This window comes from Gekko japonicus, unplaced genomic scaffold (genome assembly GCF_001447785.1).
Source record: "Gekko japonicus isolate JY-2015 unplaced genomic scaffold, Gekko_japonicus_V1.1 scaffold82, whole genome shotgun sequence".
Taxonomy (NCBI): Eukaryota; Metazoa; Chordata; class Lepidosauria; order Squamata; family Gekkonidae; genus Gekko; species Gekko japonicus.
The window spans coordinates 1,992,025-2,018,167 of NW_015174846.1; the positions used below are offsets into that span (position 1 = coordinate 1,992,025).

The 26,143-nt window shown below is 45.2% G+C and overlaps 2 protein-coding genes across 2 annotated transcripts in view; both read right to left on the reverse strand.

Moving 5' to 3' along the window:
• Positions 1-6,144, reverse strand: part of FBXO4 (F-box protein 4) — a 19,413-nt gene extending 13,269 nt beyond the window's left edge. The window contains exons 1-3 of the mRNA XM_015424476.1: positions 5,689-6,144; positions 3,040-3,275; positions 139-359 (exon numbers count right to left, since the gene is read on the reverse strand). Of these exons, the coding sequence (XP_015279962.1) occupies positions 139-359; positions 3,040-3,275; positions 5,689-5,862 (631 nt within the window). The 5' untranslated portion in view covers positions 5,863-6,144. The remainder of the gene's footprint in view (positions 1-138; positions 360-3,039; positions 3,276-5,688) is intronic.
• A 6,137-nt stretch (positions 6,145-12,281) lies between these two features.
• The window catches only part of LOC107121552 (F-box only protein 4-like), a 20,421-nt gene continuing 6,559 nt past the window's right edge, over positions 12,282-26,143 (reverse strand). Inside the window, exons 3-7 of the mRNA XM_015424475.1 lie at positions 24,571-24,791; positions 17,447-17,522; positions 14,455-14,624; positions 14,019-14,194; positions 12,282-12,727 (exon numbers count right to left, since the gene is read on the reverse strand). Of these exons, the coding sequence (XP_015279961.1) occupies positions 12,638-12,727; positions 14,019-14,194; positions 14,455-14,624; positions 17,447-17,522; positions 24,571-24,791 (733 nt within the window). The 3' untranslated portion in view covers positions 12,282-12,637. The remainder of the gene's footprint in view (positions 12,728-14,018; positions 14,195-14,454; positions 14,625-17,446; positions 17,523-24,570; positions 24,792-26,143) is intronic.

A 26,143-nucleotide genomic window follows, 5' to 3' on the forward strand; every position in this document is an offset into this window, starting at 1 on the left:
CTCTGCTCTGGTGAACTGTTGCTGCCGAAGAAGCAGCACTGAATGACACGGATAAATGACTCCACAGAAAGCAGTTTCATAGATTCAATATTGTGTCCTCTTTCCCTTAAAAAACAACAGCAATCAAAGTGGTATTACCTGGAATTTGTCTGTGAGGTATACCAGCGAGTGGCAAAACCTCTGGACTCGTCATCATTTTAAGCACCAGAGATTCATCCAAGTCCTCCAGTCCTGGCCCAAACATAGCAAAGCGGGGCTCTGTCTGTGTGACCACCAAATGCAAAAGGGAAGTCACAGCTCTATAAGTGGACTGACCGGATTTCAGGGGTCTTTTCGACCCAGAAGAACACTTCTTGTAGCTGTGTGTAAAAAAATCACAACGATAAAAACAGAACGGAGTGAATGTTTTTCAGCATGATCTGTAATTCTGTTGAGGACTCTGCAAAGGTAGGGGAGAGTATTTTATTTACTTATTTTATTCGATTTTGGATCGCCCTCCCCCCAAATGGGCTCAGGGTGGTGAACACATTTTAAATAAGTACATCCCAATTAATTAAAAGCAATTAAACAGTTAAAATCAGATTACAATAATTCATATCAAGATTTCCAGAGGTGCATACCATACATTAATTTGTGTATTCTTACCAATGCTCCCTCTAAGCTGTGGAGTCTTGTGAGCAAAAACTCTACTTTGTGAGCTACTGGCATTAAAGTTGTGAGCAAGTGATTTGTCTGCTGCATGAATTAGTTTGCGCTGGGGCCATCCTTCCTGAGTAGGGTTGCCAAGTCTGGCAAACTTACTGGCAGGGGAGGCTCTGACGAGTCTGGGAGCAGGCTCTGCGCGCGTGCGCGCCGCCGTCACATCACCGGAAGTGACGTGCGACGTTGCTGACGTTGGGGGCGTGGCCGGGTTTCCCCCCCGACGAGCTCAGCCACGCCCCCAACGTCAGCAATGTGGCTGCGTCACCTCTGGTGACGCAGCTTTGGGGGGCGGAGTTCCCCCCGGGGCCCGATTCCGCCGCGGGGGAAATCGGGCCGCCAAAGCGGGGGTTTCCCCGCTCCCCGCCCCCATTTGGCAACCCTATTCCTGAGCAAAGACAAAAATGTGTGAGCTGTAGACTAAAAAACTGAGCTAGCTCACACTAACTCAGCTTAGCGGGAACACTGATGGGGAACGAGAGAAGAGGAGAGGAGGAGCCAACCTAGTGAAAAACTGTTCCTGTCCTCAGCCATAGGCCCACATGAGAGTAGAACTGATCTCCATCAGGAGGAGACGATGCCCCATTGTTCAGGTTGCCAGCTCTGGGTTGGGGAATACCTGGAGATTTTGGGGGTGGAGCCTGGGGAGGGTGGGGTTTGGGGAGGGGAGGGACCTCAGCAGGGTACGGTGCTATAGAGTCCGTCCTTCAAAGCAGCCATTTTGTCCAGGGGAACTGATCTTGGTTGTCTGGAGATCGATTATAACAGCAGTAGATCTCCAGGTTCCACCTCGAGGTTGGCGACCTGACCCACTGTAAAGCTATCCTGAAACCTCCCAAGAACAAGAAATATATCATGTGAATACTGAGTACTTATGTAGCATGTTCAATATTCAATACACTTCACTTTCATTTAGAAGAAGAGGAGAAGAGGAGAAGATTTATATCCTGTCCTTCAGTTGGAGTCTCAGAGCGGCTTACAAACTCATTTCCCTTCCCCTCCCCACAACAGACACCCTGTGAGGTAGGTGGGGCTGAGAGAGCTCTTTCCAGAACTGCTCGTGAGAGAACAGCTCTGAGAAAACGAGCTTGCCCAAGGTCATCATGCATCATGCAGAGTAGGCCATTATTATCATCCCATACTAGGGTTGCCAGCCTCCAGGTGGGGCCTGGATATATCCTGCTTTTACAACCGATCTCCAGCTGACAGAGATCAGTTCCCCTGGATAAAATGGCTGCTTTGGAGGGTGGACTCTATGGCATTGTACCAGGCTGAGGCCCTTCCCCTCCCCAAACCCCGTCCTTCTCTTGTGTTAAGGATACCCAACAAGATCATAGTAGAGGAGAGATTTTAGTCAGGATCCTCCCAGATCACCACTCCTTCTCTTGCAGTGTAATTCTGTACATGCTTACTCAGAAGTGAGCCCCACTACATTCTAAGAAGACTACAGTCCCATGTAAATGTGCATAAAATTGCAGCCTTAGCCACTAGCTGCTGTAGAAAGTGCTCAAATTTACTGTCTCGGGGGGTTTTAAATGCAACACTGGGGGGAGACACACCTGTCTGTGAAATCCTATACATGCCACAAAATGAAATAACTGGATTTAGCAGCATAAGAGAAGGATGTCAGAACAGTGAGATGTTTTAATTTATTTATTTCGTACATTTTGTTATCCCAACTTTCCTCCAAGGGACTCAAAGCGGTGTGCATCTTTCTCCCTGCCTCCATTTTATTGTCACAATAGAGTTGCCAACCTCCAGGTAGTGGCTGGAGATCTCATAGGATTTCAACTGAAAGTAAAGCATTTAACAGCAATTTTGCAGCATTATAGGGCCATTCAGAAACACAGGCAACACATCGCTTTGGCAAGTAGAAAGACAAGATACAAGGACATAGACGGCTCGCACCCAGGCATGACCATATTAGGCGTTGCTAGGGCCTGTTACCAGGGGAGATGTTAACCTTGCTTTTATTTCTGTAATCAGACATTTAACACCTGTTGATAAACAGGAAAGCTTCGGCCTTCCCACAAGTTAGATGTGTGGTCAGCCAAGGATGTTGTGGTCTTGAAAAGTACAGAATGCGCAAAACACGCTGCCAATGTTTTCTAATAATCTTTCTGCTAGGAAAGGAAAATGATTTTTTTTGCACTCTGCAACTATGTAAACCTGACTCCACCTTCATTTGGTGTGCAGCCCTGTTCAAAAGTGCCTCTCGGTACTTGGCTGTACCTGGCGCCAAATAAAACAACTGTTGACTCTCCTTGCTGATTCTCTGGTGGTCTATCTCTCAGAATTCCCGCTACAAAAGTAAGCTGAAGAGTCTTAGAGGCTACTTACGTTGCCATGTAGTCAGCTGGGGTGCCTTCATGCAGTGCAGAGACAGGTCTGTTAAATACATCTGCATCCGGGAGAGACTTCCAGTCAATAGAACGCCAAGAAGGGAGGTCTCGAATGAGGTGGTAACTCCAGAGCAGGGGATCCTGTACTGTTAGCTGCCAGTAGCGACTTGTACATCCCAGACGACACAAATCTTTGGGTGTGAGGAAGGTGAGAATGTATAACTTCACCTCAATCTGAAAGTGAAAATGGGGGGGGAGGCTTTAAAAACAATCTCAGAGGGTAGAAGAAGAAGAGATTGGATTTATACCCCGCCCTTCACTACCCGAAGGAGTTTCAGAGCGGCTTACAAACTCCTTTCCCTTCCCCTCCCCACAACAGACAGCCTGTGTGGTAGGTGGTGCTGAGAGAGCTCTCTCCAGAACTATCCTTGAGAGAACTGTGACTGACCCAAGATCACCCAGCTGGCTGCATGTGGGGGAGAGGGGGATCAAACATGGATCTCCCAGATTAGAGTCCATGCTCCTAACCACTACACCAAACTGCTGTAGCCATGTCAGTCTGGATTTATACCCCGCCCTTCACTACCCGAAGGAGTTTCAGAGCGGCTTACAAACTCCTTCCCCTTCCCCTCCCCACAACAGACAGCCTGTGAGGTAGGTGGGGCTTTGAAAGAACTGTGACTGACCCAAGGTCACCCAGCTGGCTGCATGTGGAGGAGTGGGGGATCAAACATGGATCTCCCAGATTAGAGTCCATGCTCCTAACCACTATACCAAACTGCTGCAGCCATGTCAGTCTGCAGTAGAACAGTTAGGTTCAAGTCCAGGAGCACCTTAGAGAGTTTCAGGGTATTATCGGCTTTTGAGAGTCCAATCTCCCTTCGTCAGACGCATGCTAATGCTTCTGTTACATTGATATCCCACCTTACTGGCATCTTGACAATTTGAAACCAATACACCAACCGGAGTCTCATTATGTTTTCTTGAACGCGGTTTTATTAAATAACTGTTTTAGGTTTGAATATTTCAGACTATAAGGAATTTTTTAAAAATAGATTTTGTATTGCTCAGAACAGATTTTTATTTGGTGAACCGATGTGGGGTGAGCGTATATGGTGAGACTTTGCTTGTTAGGGACAAGGTAGTGCATTGCTATTGTTGTAGAGTGTTATGGTTTTTTATTGGAAAAATAAGTAGAAAGTGATTTATTTTAATTTACTTTATTTATACCCCATTTTCCTCCCCAACGGGGACACCAATCAGCTTACATCATTCCCTGCTCTTCCATTTTATCCTCACATCAACCCTGTGTGGAAGGTCAGGCTAAGAGTGTGTGACTGATCCAAGGGCACCCAGCAAGCTTCCATGGCAGAGTGGGGATTCGAACCTGAGTCTCCCAGACTCTAGTTCTTCGCTCTAAACACATCATAGTGCTCTCATAAGAAAAAATAATAAGAAAAAGAATAATAAGAAAAAATAATAAGAAATCATAATAAGAAATAAGAAAATGAAATAAAAAAATAAAAATAAAAATAAGAAAAATAATAGCCAGGAGATCTTAAGATTGTCTAGTAGCCAGCAGTTCTGGCTCTTTTAGCATTATGCACCACTAGGTGGCAAGCTAGACTTGTTCTTTTTTAAGGCAAGAGACTATCTGAGGTGGTTTGCCATTGCCCGCCTCTGTGTCAGTACCCTGGTATTCCTTGGAGGTTCCCTATCCCAATACTAGCCAGGGCCGACCCTGCTTAGCTTCCGAGATCTCAGGATCAGGCTACCCTGGGCTATCCAGGTCAGGGCTTCACCCATAAGAGAGAGAGAGAACTTGTATTTCAACTCCAATGTTTTCATTTATGTATGGTGGAATATGTGTTGTGCACTTTAGTTGTTAACTCCGGTAATAAAGACATGGATCAATAAGGCAGCTTCATTGCACACAATTATTATTTTTCAGGTGGGTAACCCTGTTGGTCTGAAGAAGCAGAACAAAGTTTGAGTCCAGTGGCACCTTTAAGACCAACAAAGTTTTATTCTGGTATAAGCTTTCGTGTGCATGCACCCTTCTCCAGATTAAATTAAACTTTGTTGGTCTTAAAAGGTGCCGCTGGACTCAAACTTTGTTTTATTATTTCTCAGTTTAGGAGAGAAGTCTCTCCGGCTGTGGTAGATTTTGCAGGCTGTATGGCCGTGGTCTTGGCATCCTTAGAGGTATAACACAGAAAGATGCCAGTCACAGCTGCTGGCGAAACGTCAGGTACTCCAATGCCCAGACCATGGCCATACAGACCGGAAATGTACAACAGCTAATGAACTCCAGCCGTGAAAGGCTTCGGCAACAACTATCTCTGGCTTTAGCGGAATGACAGAAATCACCCTCCTGACGCTGCTTCCCGCGTCCTTTCAAAAAGTAACTACTAAATCAAAAAGTCACAGCAAGCATCGACGGCACACCGACTTGCCATGCGCACGGCGCCTCCACTCGGGATGGAGACAATCCCAGCGTGTCATTAGGGCCGGCCCCAAAACGATGCGACCAATGAGAAGCGAGAGAAGGCGGTGCTCAGCAACACCCCCGGAAGCGCGGCGTCAGTGGAGAGGGTGATGCGCTGGAACTGGCCAAGTTGGCCGGGGCCACGGAGGACGCGCTTACCGGCAAGGCCTGCAAGGCGCTGGGCGGCTGCCGCTGCTCTGGCTCCTCCGCCTCCGCGCGGTCGTCCCTGCCGGGGAGTCCTCCGTGCCGCCTCAGGCTGTCCCGCAGGAGGCGGAGGCTGCTGCGAAGCGCGGACTCGAAGCGGTGCCAGTCGCCGCTGTTGCCGGCTGCCATCGCGCGGCGAGTCCGGCCGGGCGGTGTCGGAGTTCTGCGGCTCCGCTTCGCCTCCCTGCACAGCAAGAAGCGGAGAGAGAAGCGAAAGGAGCGCTGCCGCCGAGGGCTCGGCTGGGTCTCACGGGCGAGGCATAGCGCTGGCTGGGGGAGGCTGCGGTGCGCTTCCTCTCCGCCCCCGGGCAGGCCCCGTCGGGCTCGGCTCGCTCCACCCACCCGTCGAGGCCCCGGCCGAGGGAGAGGCTTCAGGCGGGCTGCTCCGCTTCTTTATGCCTTCTTTTTAAAGCCCCAACTTCCCTAAAGGTAGAGATCTGTACTTGGGGAGTCAGAGGACGTTCTTCTGCTCTTGAATCTCCCGAAATCAGGGGGGGAAAGATGACAACTTCAGGCAAAGCTCTTTGTTCTGCACCTGAAAGGAAGGAGTCGAGGGGAGCAGAAGAAACACTGCAAATGGTTATGTCCTTTAAAAAACAAAACAAAAATTATATACAAAATGAAGAGAACTCTCTTTTTTTCTTAGTTTTCCCTCACAGCCTTCTAGATAGGGAATACTTAAAATCTATTATGTGGAAATGGTGGAATAGTTACAGCGATTTATTATGACTTGTGTTTTATATTGTCATATCAAGTTCCTTAATATATGTAACACATTGATTTTTTTTCTTTTTCTCTCTATTCTCTCCATTAACCCTATTTAAAATTCCGTATCCCAATAAAATATTGTAAATAAAAAAGGAGAGCAGAAGTAAACGGTAGTTTTAAAAATCACGAAGCGGTTTTGGTTTGCTGGCTTCACACCTACCTAGGGAGGTGAGTCGCTTTTATTCTTATTGTACAGATAGGGAAGTGGGGCTGACAGAAAAAGTCTGTTTCCTGACAGCTGTGGGGTGTAAGGATGGAAGAGCCATGCTGGATCAGACCCAAGCAATGTTGCCTCTAAGCTGTGGAGTCGTGTGAGCAAAAATTCTACTTTCTGAGCTACTGACAAAGTTGTGAGTGAGTAATTTGACTACTGCATAAATTAGGTTGCTCTGGAGCCATCCTTCCTGAGCTAAGACAAAATGTTTGAGCCGGAGGCTAAAAAACTGAGCTGGCTCACACTAACTCAGTTTAGAGGGAACAGTGGACCCAAGGCCCATCTGGTCCAGCATTCTGTTCACAGGGTGGCCAACCAGGTTCAGTCCCTGGCATCTCCAGTTAAGGACCAGGCAGCAGGTGATAGGGAGGGACTCTGAGACCCTGGAGAGCCACTGCCAGTCTGAGTGGACAGTACTGGCTTTGATGGACCAAGGGTCTGATTCAGTAGGAGGCACCTTCATGTGTATATTTTCATATCCACAGCTGGCAACCCGAGCTTGAGTTCATGTGTATAGCTTCAAAACCAGCTGCCTCTAGGCAGCCCACAAGCAGGATGACTGCAACAGCAAATTTCTGCCCATCCTCCCCTCCCCCCAGCAACTGATAGAGGGGCATACTGCCTCTGGCACTGGAGTGAGTAGACATCCATCATGACTGGTAGCCATTGATAGCACCATCCTCCATGAATTTCTCCACTCCCCTTTCCAAGCCTTCCGAGCTGGCCATCACCACATCCCGAGACAGCGAGTTACAAAATTTAACTATATGCTGTGTGAAGAAAGACTGCCTTTTGTCTGTCCTGGATCTCCCACCCTTCAGTTTCAGTGGATGACCCCAGGTTCTAGCATTATGGGGGAAGAGTGAAAGGCCTTGGCACACATGATCCTCATGCTCATGGTATCCCAAGGCCAGGCTGGTATTCTGCTGGCCTCGTGCCTTTCTGCTCTGTTTTAGGCTAGACAATCAGAAGACAAGGGGCTCCTAGGGAAAAGGCAGCTCCGTGCTTGTGCTCCAGGGCAGCTAAGACAAGGTGATGGTGGTGGTGGATATTTTTAGCTTCTCCCAGCATGCTCTAAAAGCCAGTCTTGGGAATCTGGAGGTCACTGTGGACAGAATGTTTTGATGCCCTGGGGCAGGGGACGTTTTATTTAAGTAAGGAGAAACTGGTCCTCATTTCCTTGCTTCTACTGGCAAAGGTGGTGCAGCAGAGCTAGTCTTGAGCAGGTGCAATGGGATGAGAGGCGACTTTTCTCCTGGCTGCCGCCCATTGTGTCTGGTGACGTCCATGAACCTCCCTTGACCCCCAGTGTTTGCTTTTTAGAAGTCTTAAGAGGGCTGCAGGAGGAGGTAGGAAAATACCTGCCACTGCAAGCACCTTCCACTTGGGGTTCATAGGATGCATTCCCATGTCAGCCAAGCCACTGAGATTAGAGCGGTGTTTTTTTTTTAACAACCCTAGTAGCAAAACATATTGTGTCATGATCTGTGTAGGCCTCTAGAGACCTGTGTGGCAGTGGGAAGCAGACAGCCTACAATCCCCACAATGCTTAGCGATGGTTGTAGCCAATCCGTGTTCAGGGTTTGTGTGAGGTGATGGAACTTAAGCTTTGAGGGCTGGAAAACTGTGTTCTTTCCTCTCACAGAGCTAAACTGAAGGGGTTTGTGTTCATTCTCCTCACAGAGTACGCTGACAGGGCAGAGTTAAGCTGAGAGAAAGATCCCTCACTGAGACAGAGTGAGTTCAGGCAGGAGTCCTGGTATAAAAGGCTGTGGGCCTTGGAATAGGAAACAAGAGTAATAGGTAGTCGCGTTAGCTTTGTGTTTATTTTGCCTTGAAACACTGTTATATCGTTTAAGCACCTTGTCGTGTTTTTCCCCCTTGCCCCAGTACTGTAATAACAAACCATTTGTTTAAGTGTTCTCTGCCTGGTCATCACACCTATGTTTCTCAGCCTAAAAAGGGGCATTTTGGTTGGTCTTAAGAGGGTACCCTGGGCCTTCTCAAGGGACCCTAAGTCCAGGTGGTGGCAGCAGAAGATGGCAACCCACAGGGGGTCATGACACCCTGGCATCCTTTATTTATTTATTTATTTATACCTTAGATTTGATATACCGCCCTAACCCCCGAAGGGGTCTATGGGCGGTTCACATATTTGGTCGTTCTAAGAACTGCTTTTTCCTATCTTGGGCCACATCTAGAGTTGGGGGTGGGACTTCCTACCAGCACCCTCAGTGGTATCTGTGCTTCTTTCTGCTTCCCCGGCACGGCTCGGCTCGGCTCGGCGTCTTTTTGATCTCAGCCGCTGGCTCAGCGTCTCCTCTGGCTCCGACATTTCTCTCCGGCAACTCCGGCAGCTCCACACAGGCGCACGGCTTCCTGCACGCTCCCGGCCAGCTTCGTCCTTCAGGCACCGCTGTGCCTGCGTCATTCGTTGTGCGCCTCCAGGATGCCGCCGTTGCCGCCGTCGCCGCCCGATGACGCTCGGTGTTCTCTCCGGCCACCAGGGATCACTCTGCTCTACTCCGCTCCGCCCTCCGCTCCGCCAGCACTCGCCGCTGCCGCCACACCGTCGCTTGTTGCTCTCTGTACCGCCATGCCATCCGCACCACCACCATGCCTCTTTCGTCAGAGGTGGGTGCCCCCTACCCATCTACGGGCAGGTACCCATTCGTCTACTTGCGTTAGATGTTAATTAGCTTTCGACCCGCGGGGTTGGCGGGTCCAACTTTGGGTGGGAGGGGGGGGGTGGTTCCTCCAGGGCTTGATTTCTACCTGGTGAGCAGGTTAGCAAGGCCTTCGATGTTGCAGGAGGGAGGTTCCAATACCCTTTGTCCCCTCTCTCCTGCTGACGGGCTCTCCTCTTCGTGGATTCCCTCTCTCTCTCCCCCACGTGGAGCCCGGGGAGAGCCACGCACTCCTCCCCGACCTGCTTGAACTAGTTCCCTTAAATCATCCCCTGGAGGCCTCCTCCCTCCTGAATCTTCCAATCCCTGTGCTCTCCAAAGAGGCAGTGGGCGTGGGGCTCATGCAGTGGCCCACCTGGAGGCTTTCCAACCAGCCTCACCTACCACCTATCCCCTCAGGGTTGGGTGGGGTGAACTGCTCGCCCGGCCTTGCCACCCTTCCCAGCCCAGGACCCTCTACACACCCGCTCTTCTGCGTCCTCCACTGGTTCTCGGCTTTTCTCCACACCCACAAGTCTGTCTGTCTGGATTCTCCCCTCCGTGGCTCACCTCCCCCTCACCCCACCAGGCTCTGCCCTGGACAAGTGGCATTCCGGTGCCCAGTTCTCTCCTCAGGTCCTGCACCACAGCCCCACCATCCCAGCCTTGCCGAGCCTGAACAGGCACCCACCCTTCATTTGCTTCATCCTGGCTCCGGCCCTTCTTCCCGCTATCCCTCCTGCGGCCCTGGGACAGGCTGCCGAGTCTGCATGGGCACCCATGAGGGAGGGGACCTGCACGACCCCAAAGGAGGCAAGTCGAGCCGTGCCACAGCCAACAAAGTGGAAGCCACCGAGAGCAGGAGGGGTGTCACCCCGGACACATTTATTTATTTTACCCATTTATGTGCCATGTTTAAAGAAAAATTCAAAGTTACCTGGTACCCTCTTTCCTATCTGGTGGGAATGTCCAGTGGTTAGCAATATAGTCAAAGTAATGTCTAAGATAATGAAAAGTGAGCCTAAGGTAACTCATTACATTCATAGCAGAGGATGGCAAGTGGCCTTGCCACAGGGTAAATCTTAACCTGCACTGCATTCCCCAGAGGTCTAGAGGACTTATTCCATAAGTCCCTGCAGTCTAGTCTAGGTTAGTCTAATCTCCAAACACTGAGCCCACTTGCAGGGAGGGTGGGATATAAATTGAATAAATAAATAAATTAAATTAAAAATTAAGTTTAGGGAGGGGCTGTGGCTCAGTGGCAGAGCATCTCCTTGGCATGCAGAAGATCCCAGGTTCAATCCCCAGTACCCCCAGTTAAAAGTTCTGGAAGTAGGTGATGTGAAAGACCTCTGCCTGAGACCTTGGAAAGCTGCTGCCAGTCTGAGCAGGCAATACTGACCAAGGGTCTGATTCAGTACAAGGCAGCTTCACATGTGTTCATGTGTTAAGTAAAACAAAGGCACTAATTGGATACATGCACAGATGGATTTAAAATAACTTGTTTTCGAAAAAAGTGAGGGTAGAGAAAAGAAAAGGGTAAAATGGGTTATACAGCATAATTGCATTTGTCGAAGACAACCATGTAGTACATATTGTATAGGACAGTGAATAATTTCCCTTTCATCCCCTTCATTATAATTTTTTTTGAAAAACATTTTATTAGGATATAGTAAGTAAAAACAATTCAACCATATTTCAAAACTTATATAGTTATATATCCTTCCCTCCTCCCTTCCCCCCCCCCCTTCGCGGCTTCCCACAGTGCTCCAACCTCCAGCCCCATTCTTAAATTTTTTCCATACCTCCTTTTCCCCTTGTTTACATCTACAGGTAACTTATCCTTCAGCTGTTATTCTTATACATTTATCTATTTTAACTAACCTTTGATTTTCAAAAGTTCTCAAAGCAAAGTAAATTGTCCTTTACATCCCAATACTTCTCCAAATAGTCTTTAAAATCTTTCTTCTGCCTCCACATTATTGAGTTTCTTTGTCATTTTATCCATTTCAACCATAAAAATTAGTTTTTAAATCCATTCCCCTATTTCAGGGACCTTATCCTGTTTCCAACATTGAGCATATGTCATTCTGGCAATTGTGATCATATACCACATCAATGTCCTTTTTGCCATATTGACTTCTTCCATTTTAAGTCCCAATAATAGTATTTCCTGTTCTTTCTTAAATTTACATTTCACATTTTTTTCCATTTCTGCATGTATCTCAGCCCAAAACATTTTTGCTTTGTCACATGTCCACCACATATGGTAAAACAAGCCTTCTGCATTTTTACACTTCCAACATTTGTTAGACATATTACTGTTCATATTTGCAATCTTTTTTGGTGTCATATACCACCTATACATCATCTTATAACAATTCTCTTTTAAGTTATTACACGTTGATATTTTCATTGCATTCTTCCATAAAAATTCCCAAGATGACATCAATATTTCCTTATTCATACTAACCACCCATTTTATCATCTGCTCTTTAACTATCTCATCCTCTGTATAACATTTTAGCAATATCTTATACATTTTTGAAATATGCTTTTTTCCTCCCTCAAACCATACATTCTCAATATCATTATATTTTTTTCCTAAACCCAAAAGGTTTTTTATATTTTTTAAACAAATCATTAATCTGCCTATATTGCAACCAACCATATTTAAAAGCCAAGTCTTCTTCCATCTTCATTTCAAATGTTTTTCCCACAGGTTTCAGCATGTCTTTATATTGTACCCAATCTTCTCCTTTATATGTCGAAAAGGGTTTTATAACCTCTGCTGGTACTATCCAAAGTGGTCTCTCATCCGAGGAGAACCTTCTATATTTAGTCCATGTGTCAAAAAAAATTATTCTAATATAATGGTGTTTTAAAAAAACCATCCATTTTCACTTTCTCATACCATAAATAGGCGTGCCAACCAAATTTACAATCATGTCCTTCTAACGCCAACAGTTTCTTGTTCTCTAACGTAGTCCATTGCTGCAACCAGGTTAAACATACCGCATCATGGTATAGTCTAAAGTTTGGTAACTGAAATCCACCTCTTTCTTTTGCATCACATAGAATCTTCATTTTAATCCGTGGTTTCCTCCCGGCCCAAACAAACTTCTCTTTGCCACAAATTAAAAATCTTCCATTTTGCTGCATATCAAATTAGGAGAAAAGTGGCTTTTCACATCAATCACTGCTTGTAAATGAGGCATTAAAAATAACAATCTTTTGGCACTCTAGCCATATCTGATCATTGGGCATTGTCATAACCAGTTTCTCCCAAGAGCCATTCAATTCCATCTAACAGTCCATCTAGTGTTGCAACTTCGATATCCTGAACCTGTTTTTTAAAAAAGACACAAATGTTGGCTGTTTATTCAAAATTAGAACCCTCCTTCCCACAATAGGATGAAGATTTATCTGGGGGTGTTACAGCAATTGTGCACATATGCATTTTTTAAAAAAATCTTTAGTAAAGGAGGAACAAAGGGACTGTGGACAGAACATGTCCATACATGTAGACAAAATGCAATGTGTTGGATCCAACCAGATTTTCCACTGGTGCAAAAAAAGAGGAAAGGATCCTCTTTGATCACCAAAAACTCTGTGGAGAAGATCAGGGGACCAAAATAAACCCAAACCATGTCAGGCACAGGCTATAATAAGGAGGAAAACTGGGAAAGATGGAGCAGACGAGCTGACTGGATCCACCCCACTGTGTAGGCTAGTGCCTCATTAGTCAAGTACTAACTTCCAAATGAAAAACAAACAAACCAGAACTAGAGAGACCGTTTGGTGTAGTGGTTAAGAGCATAAACTCTAATCTGGGAGAACTAGGTTTGATTCCCCACTCCTCCACATGCAGCTGCTGGTGTGGCCTTCGGTCAATTCCAAGTTCTTTCAGAGCTGTTTTCCCAAGGACAGTTCTGGAGAGAGCTCTTTCAGCCCCATCTAGCTTAAGGGTGTCTGTTATGGAGAGGGGAAGGCAAAGGAGATTGTAAACTGCTCTGAGACTCCTTCAGGTAGTGAAGGGTATAGTATAAATCCAATCTCTTCTTCTTCTTCTAGGGCGCTAATCAGGGGAGGACTTGTGACGAAATCTGTGACTGCACTAAGAAGATTTCAGAAACCATTTATGCTATGGTCAGGGATATACCACATGAAGGCATACTTTTGCAGGTAAAAAAATTGCATGCTGGGGAAGTTAGTAATTCAAATGCAAGTATGCTTAGAAAGAGAAGTGTTACAAAGGAAATGCAATAGTTGCTTTGCTGGATCACATTCCACTGAATCCAGCATTTTGTTTCCAACAGGAGTCCTTCTGAAGTACAAACATTGCACGGAAGGGATATCAGCACGTGACACTCAGAGATGTGTGGTCTCTCTATGTAAGAGTTACAGTTCTTTAAGAACTAATAGATATTGATGTACCAGTCCCTCCTTGAGTTTATCCACCCAAAAGCCACCAGGGCTGGTGGCCATCACTACAACTTGTCAGAGTGCAGTGAACAACGTTAACAATACACCGTGTGAAAAAGCATTTCCTTTTTGTCCTTCTGGAACTTACTACCAATTGGCTTCACTGTGCCAGTGTAGAATAAAAGAAGAAGAACAAACAAAACATAGGTTACCATCCATGGCTGGCAAAGCGCGTTGAGTTGCAGTTGATGTGCCATGTAAATACAAGGAATTCTTTTGATCCCGGCCCTTGCAATGCAGGTCAAGATGAGCACAGGTCTCCCTGGAGGCCCAAGGGCTGGATTAAGCATCGCTGCCATCTGAGCAACTTCAGTCTGTCGGCTGTGTCCTGCAAGAGAGACGGGATGTTTCATGTGAAGCTGCCTTAGACTGAATCAGACTGGCAGGGGCTCTCCAGGATCTTAAGACAGAGGTCTTTCACATCACCCACTGCCTGGTACTTTCAACTGGAGAAGTTGGGGATTGAACCTGGGACCTTCTGCATGCAAAGCAGAGGCTCTTCCACTGACCCACAGCTCCTCTGCTGTTTCATCAGCCCTTACCAGATACCACCCTTAGAATGCATCAGCAACATTCAGAGATCCTTACTTTTCTGGGCTTCAGCATCTGCAACATAGATAAACCCATCAACTGAATGGCACAGGTCTTTAACTTGTTCATTTGGATTGTACTGCGTTGTCCCATCGCTGCTGTTTATTTTGTCGAATAGCTTGTTGACGGAATTGGCAGACTCTTCTCTGGCTGTGCCTCTGTTCTTGCTGGAAAGAGAAGCATGACCCATTTAGGAGGAGAGTTGGATGGAGAGAATCCTCAGAGCTCAGAGGGAGCAGATGAGTGGGGCCTTATGTCAGAGTCTTGCCAAAAACAGTTCCAACAACGTTCCTTAAACAGGATCAGGTTTACTGAATAGTAGAATTCGAACAGAGCCCCTGATGTAGGTGAGCCAATAGGCAAAGCAAGAAATTGTACCTAAAACTAACGAGCAGAAGTTCCCAGCAAAGCCTTCAGAGAGGAGCGCCAAGGTAATTTGTCTCAGCTACAAAATAAGACGGTGAATGGGAATCGAAAGACAAAATACCAGAGGCATGAAGAAGACTCTCAGCAGGCCCCCCTCCACCTGCTGCAATGGCAGCATAGCTGACACCTTAGGCAAGAGACGGCACAAATAAAGGTGTTTTTTTTTAAGATCCGAAATTTGGATTCAAAGAAACTCAAATTGTGCTTCTTGCAAAGCTATCGACTTTTAACAGAGGGCTTACAGTTGCCTATAAATTGCCCAAGCACAGTCGCACCCTTGAGTGGACTTAGAAGGGTATGATTCTACTTAGGATTGCACTGCAAATGTCCTTCATAAAAAGTATATTACATCAATATATTGTGAATTGGTTCCTTTTTTCAAAGCAGAGCACATTGCAGCTATCTAACGTTGATGTGATCAGAGCATCAATAACCATGGCCAAATCTTTCTTTTCCAACAGCAGCTACACTCCACACTTGTGGCTTTGTGTGGCTCACAATTAGGGTTGCCAGGTCCGGGTCCCTAGTGACTGGTGGCACTGAGGGGTCAGGTTGCTACCTCCCAGCTGGGAAACTCCTGGGGATTTGGGGATGGAGCCTGGGGAGGACAGGGACCTCAGAAGGGTACAATGCCATAGAGTCTACCCTCCAAAGCATCCGTTTTCTCCTGGGGAACTGGTCCCTGTAGTCTATAGATGAGGTGTGATTCCAGGAAATCCCCACGTCCCACTTGAAGGCTGGCACCCCTACTCACAATCCACGTAAGAGAAGGCACTCTGTTCTCCTCAGACTTGCATGATCTACACTTGTTGGGATTCACCCACTCGGCATCTTTTGGTAACGAGGTGGATCCCTTGCGCTTTCACGCATGCTAAATAATGCCTTTTCAATCCACTTCAGTGAGTGTTTGCAAGTGGATTTTGCCATTTCACACAGTAAAATCTAGTTGCAAAGTCCGTAGTGTGTGTGAAGGCGCCTTGTGTTTCCTGCTTGCTGAAGACACTTCATCTGCGGAAAACCAGAGGGTGGACATTTTTTTGTTGATCCTCCCTGCTACTGCTTTGCCCTCACACCGTTCCTGGGGACTTAGTTCCAAAGAGGCACAGCAGCCTGCAGTGGCAGGGAAGAGGCAGGAAAGTTCACTTGTATGAGTGCCACACTGCATGTGCGAGATAGGAGCTACCCTCCTGTCTCGGTTGGTAAAGAGCCTTAACTAGAAACTTGGGCACTTCTGTGCATGCAGAACTAAGACTATGGTTGGAGATCCACATAAAGTGTCTAGGCAACCCATTCTCCCCCCCCCCCCCCGGGCTTGTAGCCAGGGAGTGGAGGAAAGCTGCTGCATGCTGTGAAGAGCTACAAAAAAGGGCTCCCATTCAGAGTAACAACCAGGTACCTGGCAATACACCGAGCCCAACATTCACCTGACTGAGAGCTAATGGGAGGGAGAATGGATAGGCTTTTTAGAGCCCCATGGAGAATTCTCTTGTATATATGCAGTTCTGCACACAGGGAAAGGCAGAATGAATTGCATCCCCACTCTTTTTTTTTAATAAGATTGGTTTTGTTCAATGTTACGAAGAGTGTGTTAAAAACAGTTCTTAGTTTTGTAATGCAGATATGTACTTAGTTATAGCTCTAAATATAATCATAAATAAGTTTTGGTAGTTTGTTGTAGTTTCTTATTAACTTATTTAGCTAGTGTTGTCAAACTTTATTTGGTGTACTTTCTATAGCACTGGTCTTTATTTCTATGGGTAATATCTTAACGTTGACTTTTTATTTTTGGTGCATGTTGCTTGTGCTTATTGTAAAACTTTTAGCTGTTTCAAAACATTTTTTTAAAAAGAGAATGTGTTAAAACATCATTGTATGTATACATATAGCAAGAAGGGAGAACTGAATTTCTGGCTGTACCTGTATGGAATTTCTGGCCAGATCCCCCCTTGAATCCTCTCCCTAGATTTATTATGATGTCTTTCAGCATTACAACCGATATACTGAAGGCCAACAATTACCTTCATTCTATTTTGAAACTTAAATATATATTATAGAATCTTTCCCCTTCATTTTAGTCATGGGCCACATTTTAGAAATCTAACTTTAAGCCCATGCTTAGTTGATTCCAAGCTGGTTTGTATTTTACTTTGGCACACATGTCGATTTTGCATCACAAAAACCCGTTCTTCAAACTCCCTTTGGTTTCTTAAGGAGTCTCCTATCTGCCTTGAAGAACTGTCATTGAAACACAAGCCAAAATTTCCACTGCACGAGCAGACTGAATTCTGCAGTTCTCTGGACTGTGATCAAAAGTTTATTTGCAACACCCCTGCAGATTTCCTGGCTCACCATATGAGCCTGCCTTATACTGAATGAGACCCTTGGTCTATCTAGGTCAGTATTGTCTACCTGTCAGTGGCTCTCCAGGGTCTCCATTGGAGGTCTTTCATGTAACCTACTACCTGATCCTTTCAGCCAGGCATGTGGGCAATTGACCCAGGAACCTTCTGCATGCAAGGCTGATGCTCACCCACTGAGCCTCCTCTCACCCAACAAACCTTACCTCATCAATGAATACAGTGTGAAAATATTGGATCTCTGGTGGTTCTTATAATGAAATTTGACTCCTGTTCCTATTCCTGTTTGGGACAAAAACAAGCAAACAGAAAGACTTTTAAGCTCTGTTCAAAGCTGACAACCAACTGGAGGAGCAACGCTTGAATTCATACGGTACCGAAATAAATAATCTCTGTCCATACTTGAAGTGATCTCTACGTATGGATAAGGGGCAGGATCTCAGTAATTGCACAGCTATTTCAATATTCCCAAGCCTACTTCAGCCTTATGTATTAGAAGGTAATTCCAGGATGGGTAGCCACTATGGTTGCCAACTCTGGGTTGGGAAATTCCTGGAGATTTTCAGTGGGGTGGAGCCTGAGGTCATCAGGGTATAATGCCATACAGTCCACCTTCCAAAGCAGCCATTTTTCTCCAGGGGGACTGATCTCTGTCATCTGGAGACCAGTCATATTTTCAGGATATCTCCAGTCACCACCTGGACATTGGCAACCCTAGTAGACCTATTAGTCTGTAGCAGAAAACTAAAATACTAATTTAGCAGCACCTTAGAGCATAACAACATTTATTCCAGCATAAGATTTACGAAATCAGAGCTCACTTCATTAAAGGCATGAAGTGTTCATTCATTAGGCAGAGATACGTATTCTTAAGGCTGCAGGCAATGGGAAGGTGGGAAGAGAGATGTCACAAAGACAGGCCAGTTTAAAACAGTAACAAACACACAGGGAACACGGCAAAGTTAGACAAACATAAAGAAACACTGTGAGAACCGGAGAAGCCTATAGAATCGTTGACTTATGTACTGTAAGATTGTGAGCTTTGGTTCCAGGAAAAATATGTCTGCCTGAAGAAGAATCTGTCGAAACACACAGTTTTTGCCTGGGAGGTGTATTGCTTGCTTTGATGCTTGCTGAATCACTTTGTGTGGGGGGGAAAACTGACTGCTGCATCTTTCATCATTTATGACATTGAACTCTTGGAGAAAGGGGGAAACTCACCCCCCTCACATTACCTTCCTCCATCTGAAACCTCTGTATGTCCAATGTGTTGTCTTTGTTTTGTGTCATAATAAGCCTTTAAAGGCTGCCCCCCCCCTTTTTAGGCCACTTTGTATTTGGAAATCTTTTGTTTAAACTTTTTTAGCCCCAGCTCAGGAGTAACTGTGGGGCAAACACAGTTTTAGTGGCACATTTTCAAATTTTTGAGCTCCAGCAGTGAGTTAGTTCCACATGTCTGCAAAAAGCAACAAAATCTTCATTTTGAATACAAAACGTAGAGTCTCTGACTTTAGAAACAATGACTCCTGATGTAGCACTGATTAACAAACCCCAGGCAAACCCTGCCCTGATTTTGCAGAAGTTTGTTTAGTATTTTACTAATGAGGGAGAAGTTTGTTTAGTATTTTACTAATGAGGGAACTACAAAGTATGAGAACATCTGGCTGTTAGACCGAGCCATTCATTTACAAAGTTACACAGGTTTGAATCCAGCAACTCTCTTGCCTCTCCCTGGGAGGGGTGGGTGGGTGAGGGAACTGAGCTCCCCTCGTGGTTGCTTACAGGAATTGGAGGCGGTTGCCAACCTTCGCCCTGACATTTGGGACATACCTCTCCCCAACCCAGACCTTTGTTTATTCCCTGATGGGTCTGCCAGTAGGGACGCATGGTGGCAGCCCCAAGTCAGTTATGCCATTGTAAAGGGGGGGAGGAAGTCCCGGAGTCAGCTGCACTTCCTTAACATCTGAGCACTCAAGCAGCAGAACTTTTGACAACGGGAGTAAACGTTGGCATCTCTACTTACTCTCGCTATGCTTTGGAGAATGTTGGGGGATGGGAAAAATTGGGACCCACCGAGGTTCCTAACAGCAGCAGAAACACCAGGAGCATATGCTTGGCACGACTGGTAACTGCCAAGCCACAGCCGGGGGAGCTTGTTGTCTTTCATTGTGATTGTTTTGGAAATGCGCAAGCCAATCGCACAGCTAAATTTGCCATTTGTAACAAATCAACAAATGGGGGTGCAGGTATCTCTGGGATCCCGGTGCGCACAGATGTCACTCTCCGGCCATGGCCCCCCATCCCGGATAAGATCTTTGTGAGACTGGTAGCACTGTGTAGTAATCACCCACACAGGCCACTTCGTGCCCTGCATGGGAATGGGGGAGGGTAGCGACCCAAGTCTTAAAACAATGGTATGCCCCAGGAATCCATCTAGAAGCAAAATGGGAGACCCAGACTTGCCACACCTGCCAAAACCACAAAGGAAACAAAGTGCCTACCTTTGTTTGTTTTTGGAGCATTCCAACATCTTTAAACTGATTTAACAGTTTGTCAAGGGTATGAATATTGTTTAATTGTTATTGATATAGTTTAAAGTTGAATTTAAATTTTTAGTTGATCTATAACCACAGGACTTAGGGCCATCATTTATCGCTAATGTGTTTAAACGCTTGCGGCACTGCAGATTACTCATGCAGCACATACACAGAAAGTTCAGGGGCCATAGACAGGAAAAATGGGTTCATAAAAGATAAATTGAAAAGATTTGTGAAGCCACAGGTTTAAATTTGTTGGAAGCATTGCCTCTTGCTCATTTACACATTAGGAATAAGCCTAATAGAAAATATAGGTTGATCTTATTTGTAATTTTGTATAGAAGGTTCCCCTGTGTATTATAATCCTCACAGGCTACAAAGCCTGACTGAAGAAAGTGATTGTGTGACTAAATATATTTTGTTTCTCGCTACCCCTTTAAAGGTACTCCATTCTGAAGTCTAGAACTCCCAATCTGTCCCGGCTGATGTGGCTTGCCATGACATCCAACCTGGCGATCAAGTCTGGCTACTGACGCACAGTATCAAAGCATTTGCTTGTCCATCACTGGGAAAAGCCTCTTCTGACGTTTCTAGCAACCACCACTGTACCATAAGGATTGTGGAACCTGATGCCTGGATTCACGTCTCTCACACAAGACGGGTCGTGTCTCCAGTGGAGCCCAAGCCTGAACTACCAACAGCCGCTCCAGATGCCTATCTGGACCTGCAGCAGGTGGAAGATCTGGAAGCCCAGACCCAGACCCAGACCTGACACATGGCCATCAGTGTCAGAGCAGCTGCTGTAGCAGTTCCCGCAACAGCTGTTCCCATTCAGTGGGAACCCCTTGTGTTTGCGTCCTAGCAGGCAACGTTTGCACGCCTGCCAACTGCGCAAGCCATCTCGATGTGCAGAGCCAGTGTTTCGTTGCTCCAGCCAGCATTTTGTTGTTCCAGCTTTGTTCCAGTTTGAACCAGCCTTTGTTCCAGCTATTGTTCCTGAACTTTGACTTTGTTCCTGAATAATAAAGTTTGCAAGCCACCAGCCGACACAGAACTCTTATGCCAGTTCAGGACTCTTGGGATAGTGAGAGTGACTGTAGTGAGTTTTAATGAACCAAGATTTTCCAGTGAACTTTCTCCATTCACCCCATTAGAGACTTCTATTACTGACTCTAGCAAATTTAGTGAGCCCAGATTCACTATTGAACTATTTCCAATTATTCCTGTAGAAATCACTCCCTTAGAAGATTACAGCGTTTCATTTTGTTCAATTCCAGCCTTGCATCTAGTACTGACTATTGCTTTTACAGTATACGACTTTGATCTGTTCTCTAACCATTTTCATTTAGGTAATACTTGACCAGAAGAGTATTTGTGGGTTTCATTTTGTTGTAAACATTTTTATTTAGATGCGTATGAGCAAGATTATCAGGAAGAATATTTAGCTATTTTCCTTGATCTTTTATTTAAAGAATGCAGTAATGTTAGGTGGTTTTGTAATCTTGGTATGTTTTCTTGCTATTTCTTGTGCAGCTAAATGTATTCCTTCTCTGTTTTCTTTTGGAATCAAAATAGTGTCTAACTGCACAGCAGCTATACCGCCACAACAACATTGAATAGACAGATGGGTCTAATAGCTTCCTGTAGCCAATTCTGTTTCGGTTCCTTTTAAACCCGAAAATGGGGGGTTGTGGTAAGAAATTTTAGAAATATAGAAGGTTTGGGTTTAAAACTGAACCAAATATCTTATAAAATTCATATATTTGTCTCTGTCTTTGCTAGCAAAACAGCAAACAGGCTTGGCTTGCTTCACTGAACCAAACCCCATGATTCTTTGCAAGCCCTTTGTTCCAGGCAGAGCATTCCTCTCAGTCATGTACTCAAAAGTTCACACGTTCCACTCCCAGGATCTGAATCAATGTAAACAGGTGTGAGACCCACAATTTCCTAGGCAATAAACTGCAGCTGACAGGAAAGGCCATTTGGGCATTGTCAGACTTCAATCCGGAAAGCAAACTAGCTCCTGAGATACAGAGAGATCCACACACCCCACTTCCATCTCAGAGATAACATCAAAGTACAGTTTTGGGAACACCAGGAAAAAAACAATTAGACTGTGCTGATCCTGTACACAAAATGTAGCTTTTGGAGTGTGAGACGCAAGGAAGCAATCTCCTGTAAAACTTCAAAATGTTAATTTACAACTGTAATTTAATTATTGGGGGACCTCTTTGATCATTTGGTATAAATGCTAGTCAGCTTCAATAGACCTTCACAGACTCTTGAAGGAATCTGGAGAGGCATTTGCTCTCCGGAGACTTTTTTGAGTTCGGCCCGGAAGGCCTTTCGTTTTTCTGCATGCTTTGGGGGGGGACTTTGTTTGCATGTTTATTTTTCTGTGTATTTACTATCAATATTTAGGAAATAGGATTCTACTGTGTTGGCAAGCTGGCATAGCATCTTGCTGGTCACCTTGCCAGGTAAATCTCTGAATGTTTTTCTTTTAATAAAGATAAGTTTTATTTTAAGAAGAGACCTTTGAGTGTCTCTGCCAGCGCTTAGTGGTTTCCAAGCTTACACCTCTGCCTTTGGTAAGGAGGCAACACTCATGGGACACATGAACCAAAAAGGGGAGTGTGGGTGGCACGGGTAGACGCAGTCACAGACATGTGCTGCCACACACATTTTTCTCATAACATCCATATGTAATAGTACTTTGACGAAAGACGATTGGCAACAAATATGAAATTCATTTTCTTTTAAAACTAATATTATTGAAATAGGCTTACAAATGTTCAAAATTTTAACTTTTTGGTATTTAACCCCTCAAAAATTAGCACAAATCACATCTTCAGCCTCACCATTATGTTGGAGAAAATGTGGAAATCTTGGTAACTACACGCATTGTTGGCTTCAATGTCCCAGGCTGGAATTATTTTGGAAATATGTCATTAATCAAATTAAAGGCGTTACAGGGGTTGAATTGCAATTTACAGTTGAACATTTATTATTAAACAGGTGGCAAGCCAAAATATATTCTGGAGATACTAGTAAACATATAACTATTTTATTGTCTGCAGCTAAAAACACTGTAAGCTAAAAATACTGCAAGTCCAAAATACTATAAGCATTGGCATTCTAAACTATGGAAACTGTATATTATGTAAAAAATTACTGATAGGGTAAATGATGCAAATTCTTATAAATCTTCCACAAATTTTGCTATAATTTGGTTGCCTATTCTAGAATATTTAGTTCACCATGATGTAATACCAGATGTAGTCAATGATTTGAATTTGTGGTAAGTCTTGTCTATATTTAAGCCTCTGTCATTATTTGTTAATGTTAAACTGTTGATACCATATATATCTTTATTTCTGTGTCACTAAGATTTTTTATATATTTTTTCTTAATTTACTTTTTTATCCTGTTGTTTATGCTGTTAATTGTTTTACATTGTCCATTTTGTATTTGTATTTTTTCATGTTGAAAAATTAATAAATTAAAAAAACCAAAAAAAAACCTGTGAGCTAGCTCACGCTAACTCAGTTTAGAGGGAACATTGTTTGGGTTTTCAAGGCAAGAGACGTTTAGAGGTGGTTTGCCATCACCTGGCGTTGCGTATTAATCCTGGTGTTTTTTGGCGCTCCCATCCAAATACTGACCAGGGCTGACCCTGCTCTGCCTCCAGGATCTGACAAGATTAGGTCAGTCTGGGCTATCCAGGTCAGGTCACATGTAGAAAACAAAGACATGCTCTGTGTGTTCATTTCTAGAATAAGGCAGACTCCATCTTAAGACTGCCTGGAAGCTGAATATCTAGAAGTTCTTCTTTCCGGTCCCTGGTACGAGAGGATTGGTTGCTGTTACGCCAGTGGGGCTGGGAAGACAGCGAGAAGTAGCATAAAGTATTGTTTAACAACGTAAGCTGGAAGGGCCCCAGTTCAAAATCTTGGCCTTTCATTTATTAATAGAACCCCAAAGCCTAAGCAACAGGCTGGGGAAGAGCCTTGACTCTAGGAGTCCCAGGTTCATGTCCTGGCATCTCTAGTGAAAAGGATGAACATGCAAAACTGTCTTATAGTGAATCAGACTATTGGTCCATCTATTCAGACTGGCAGTGGCTCTCCAGGGGCTCAGGCAGAAGTCTTTCACATTACTGACTAAAGTAAAGGTAAAGGTTTTCCTTGCTCGAAAGCTAGTCGAATCTGACTCTAGGGGGTGGTGCTCATCTCTGTTTCCTAGCCGAAGAGCCTGCACTGTCCGATGTTTCCATGGTCATGTGGCCGGCATGACTAAATGCCGAGGTGCACAGAACGCTGTTACCTTCTTGCCAAAGCGGTATCTATTTATCTACTTGCAGTTTCTTGCTTTCAAGCTGCTAGGTTGGCAGGAGCTGGGGCCAGAAATGGGAGCTCACTCCGTCACGCAGCACTAGGGTCTCAAACTGCCGAACTACAGACCTTCTGATCTACAGCTTCAGCGTCTTAACCTCTGAGCCACTTGCTATCTAAACCTTTTAATTAAAGATGCCAAGGATTGATCCTGGGACCTTCTGCATGCAAAGCAAATCCCCCCCCCCCCCCCCCCCCCCGCTCTCAGGCAGCAGAGTTTGGAAAAGGACTCTGCCTCTGCTCTGGTGAACTGTTGCTGCCGAAGAAACAGGACTGAATGACATGGATAAACGAAGAAGCAGGACTGAATGACATGGATAAAACTGCACAGAAAGCAGTTTCATAGATTCAATATTGTGTCCTCTTTCCCTTAAAAAACAACAATCAAAGTGGTATTACCTGGAATTTGTCTGCGAGGTATACCAGCGAGTGGCAAAACCTCTGGACTCGTCATCATTTTAAGCACCAGAGATTCATCCAAGTCCTCCAGTCCTGGCCCAAACATAGAAAAGAGGGGCTCTTCCTGTGTGACCAGCGAATGTAAAGGGGAAGTCACAGCTCTGTAACTGGACTGACCGGATTCCAGGGGTCTTTTCGACCCAGAAGAACACTTCTTGTAGCTGTGTGTAAAAAAATCACAATGATAAGAACAGAACAGAGTAAATGTTTTTCAGCAAGATCTGTGATTTTGTTCAGGACTCCGCAAAGGTACGGGAGAGTATTTTATTTATTTATTTTATTCGATTTTAGATCGCCCTCCGTCCAAATGGGCTCAGGGTGGTGAACACATATTAAATTACATCCCAATTAATTAAAAGCAATTAAACTGTTAAAATCAGATTACAATAATTCAGATCAAGATTTCCAGAGGTGCATAACATACATTTATTTGTATGTCCTTATCAATGCTCTCTCCTAAGCTGTGGAGTCTTGTGAGCAAAAATGTGAGCTAGCTCACACCAACTCAGCTTAGAGGGAACACGGATCCTTACCCCATAGGGGAAGGGGAGGAGAGGAGCCAACCAGGTGAAAAACTGTTGATGTCCTCAACCATAGGCCCACAGGAGAGTAGAACTGATCTCCATCAGGAGGAGACGATGCCCCATTGTTCGGGTTGCCAGCTCTGGGTTGGGGAATACCTGGAGATTTTGGGGGTGGAGCCTGGGGAGGGTGGGGTTTGGGGAGGGGAGGGACCTCAGCAGGGTACGGTGCTACAGAGTCCACCCTTCAAAGCAGCCATTTTCTCCAGGGGAACTGATCTTGGTTGTCTGGAGATCGATTATAACAGCAGTAGATCTCCAGGTGCCACATCGAGGTTGGCAACCTGACCCACCGTAAAGCTATCCTGAAACCTCCCAAGAACAAGAAATATATCATGTGAATACTCCGTATTTATGTAGCATGTTCAATATTCAATACACTTCACTTTCATTTAGAAGAAGAGGAGAAGAGATTGGATTTATATCCTGTCCTTCACTCGGAGTCTCAGAGCGGCTTACAAACTCCTCTCCCTTCCCCTCCCCACAACAGACACCCTGTGAGGTAGGTGGGGCTGAGAGAGCTCTTTCCAGATCTGCTCGTGAGAGAACAGCTCTGAGAAAACGATGGCTTGCCCAAGGTCATCATGCATCATACAATCATGCAGAGTAGGCCATTATTATCATCCCATACTAGGGTTGCCAGCCTCCAGGTGTGGCCTGGATATATCCTGCTTTTACAACCGATCTCCAGCTGACAGAGATCAGTTCCCCTGGATAAAATGGCTGCTTTGGAGGGTGGACTCTATGGCATTGTACCAGGCTGAGGCCCTTCCCCTCCCCAAACCCCGTCCTTCTCTTGCAGTGTAATTTTGTACATGCTTACTCAGAAGTGAGCCTCACTACGTTCTAAGAAAACTATGTTCCCATGTAAATGTGCATAAAATTGCAGCCTTAGCCACTGGCTGTTGTAGAAAGTGCTCCAATATACCGTC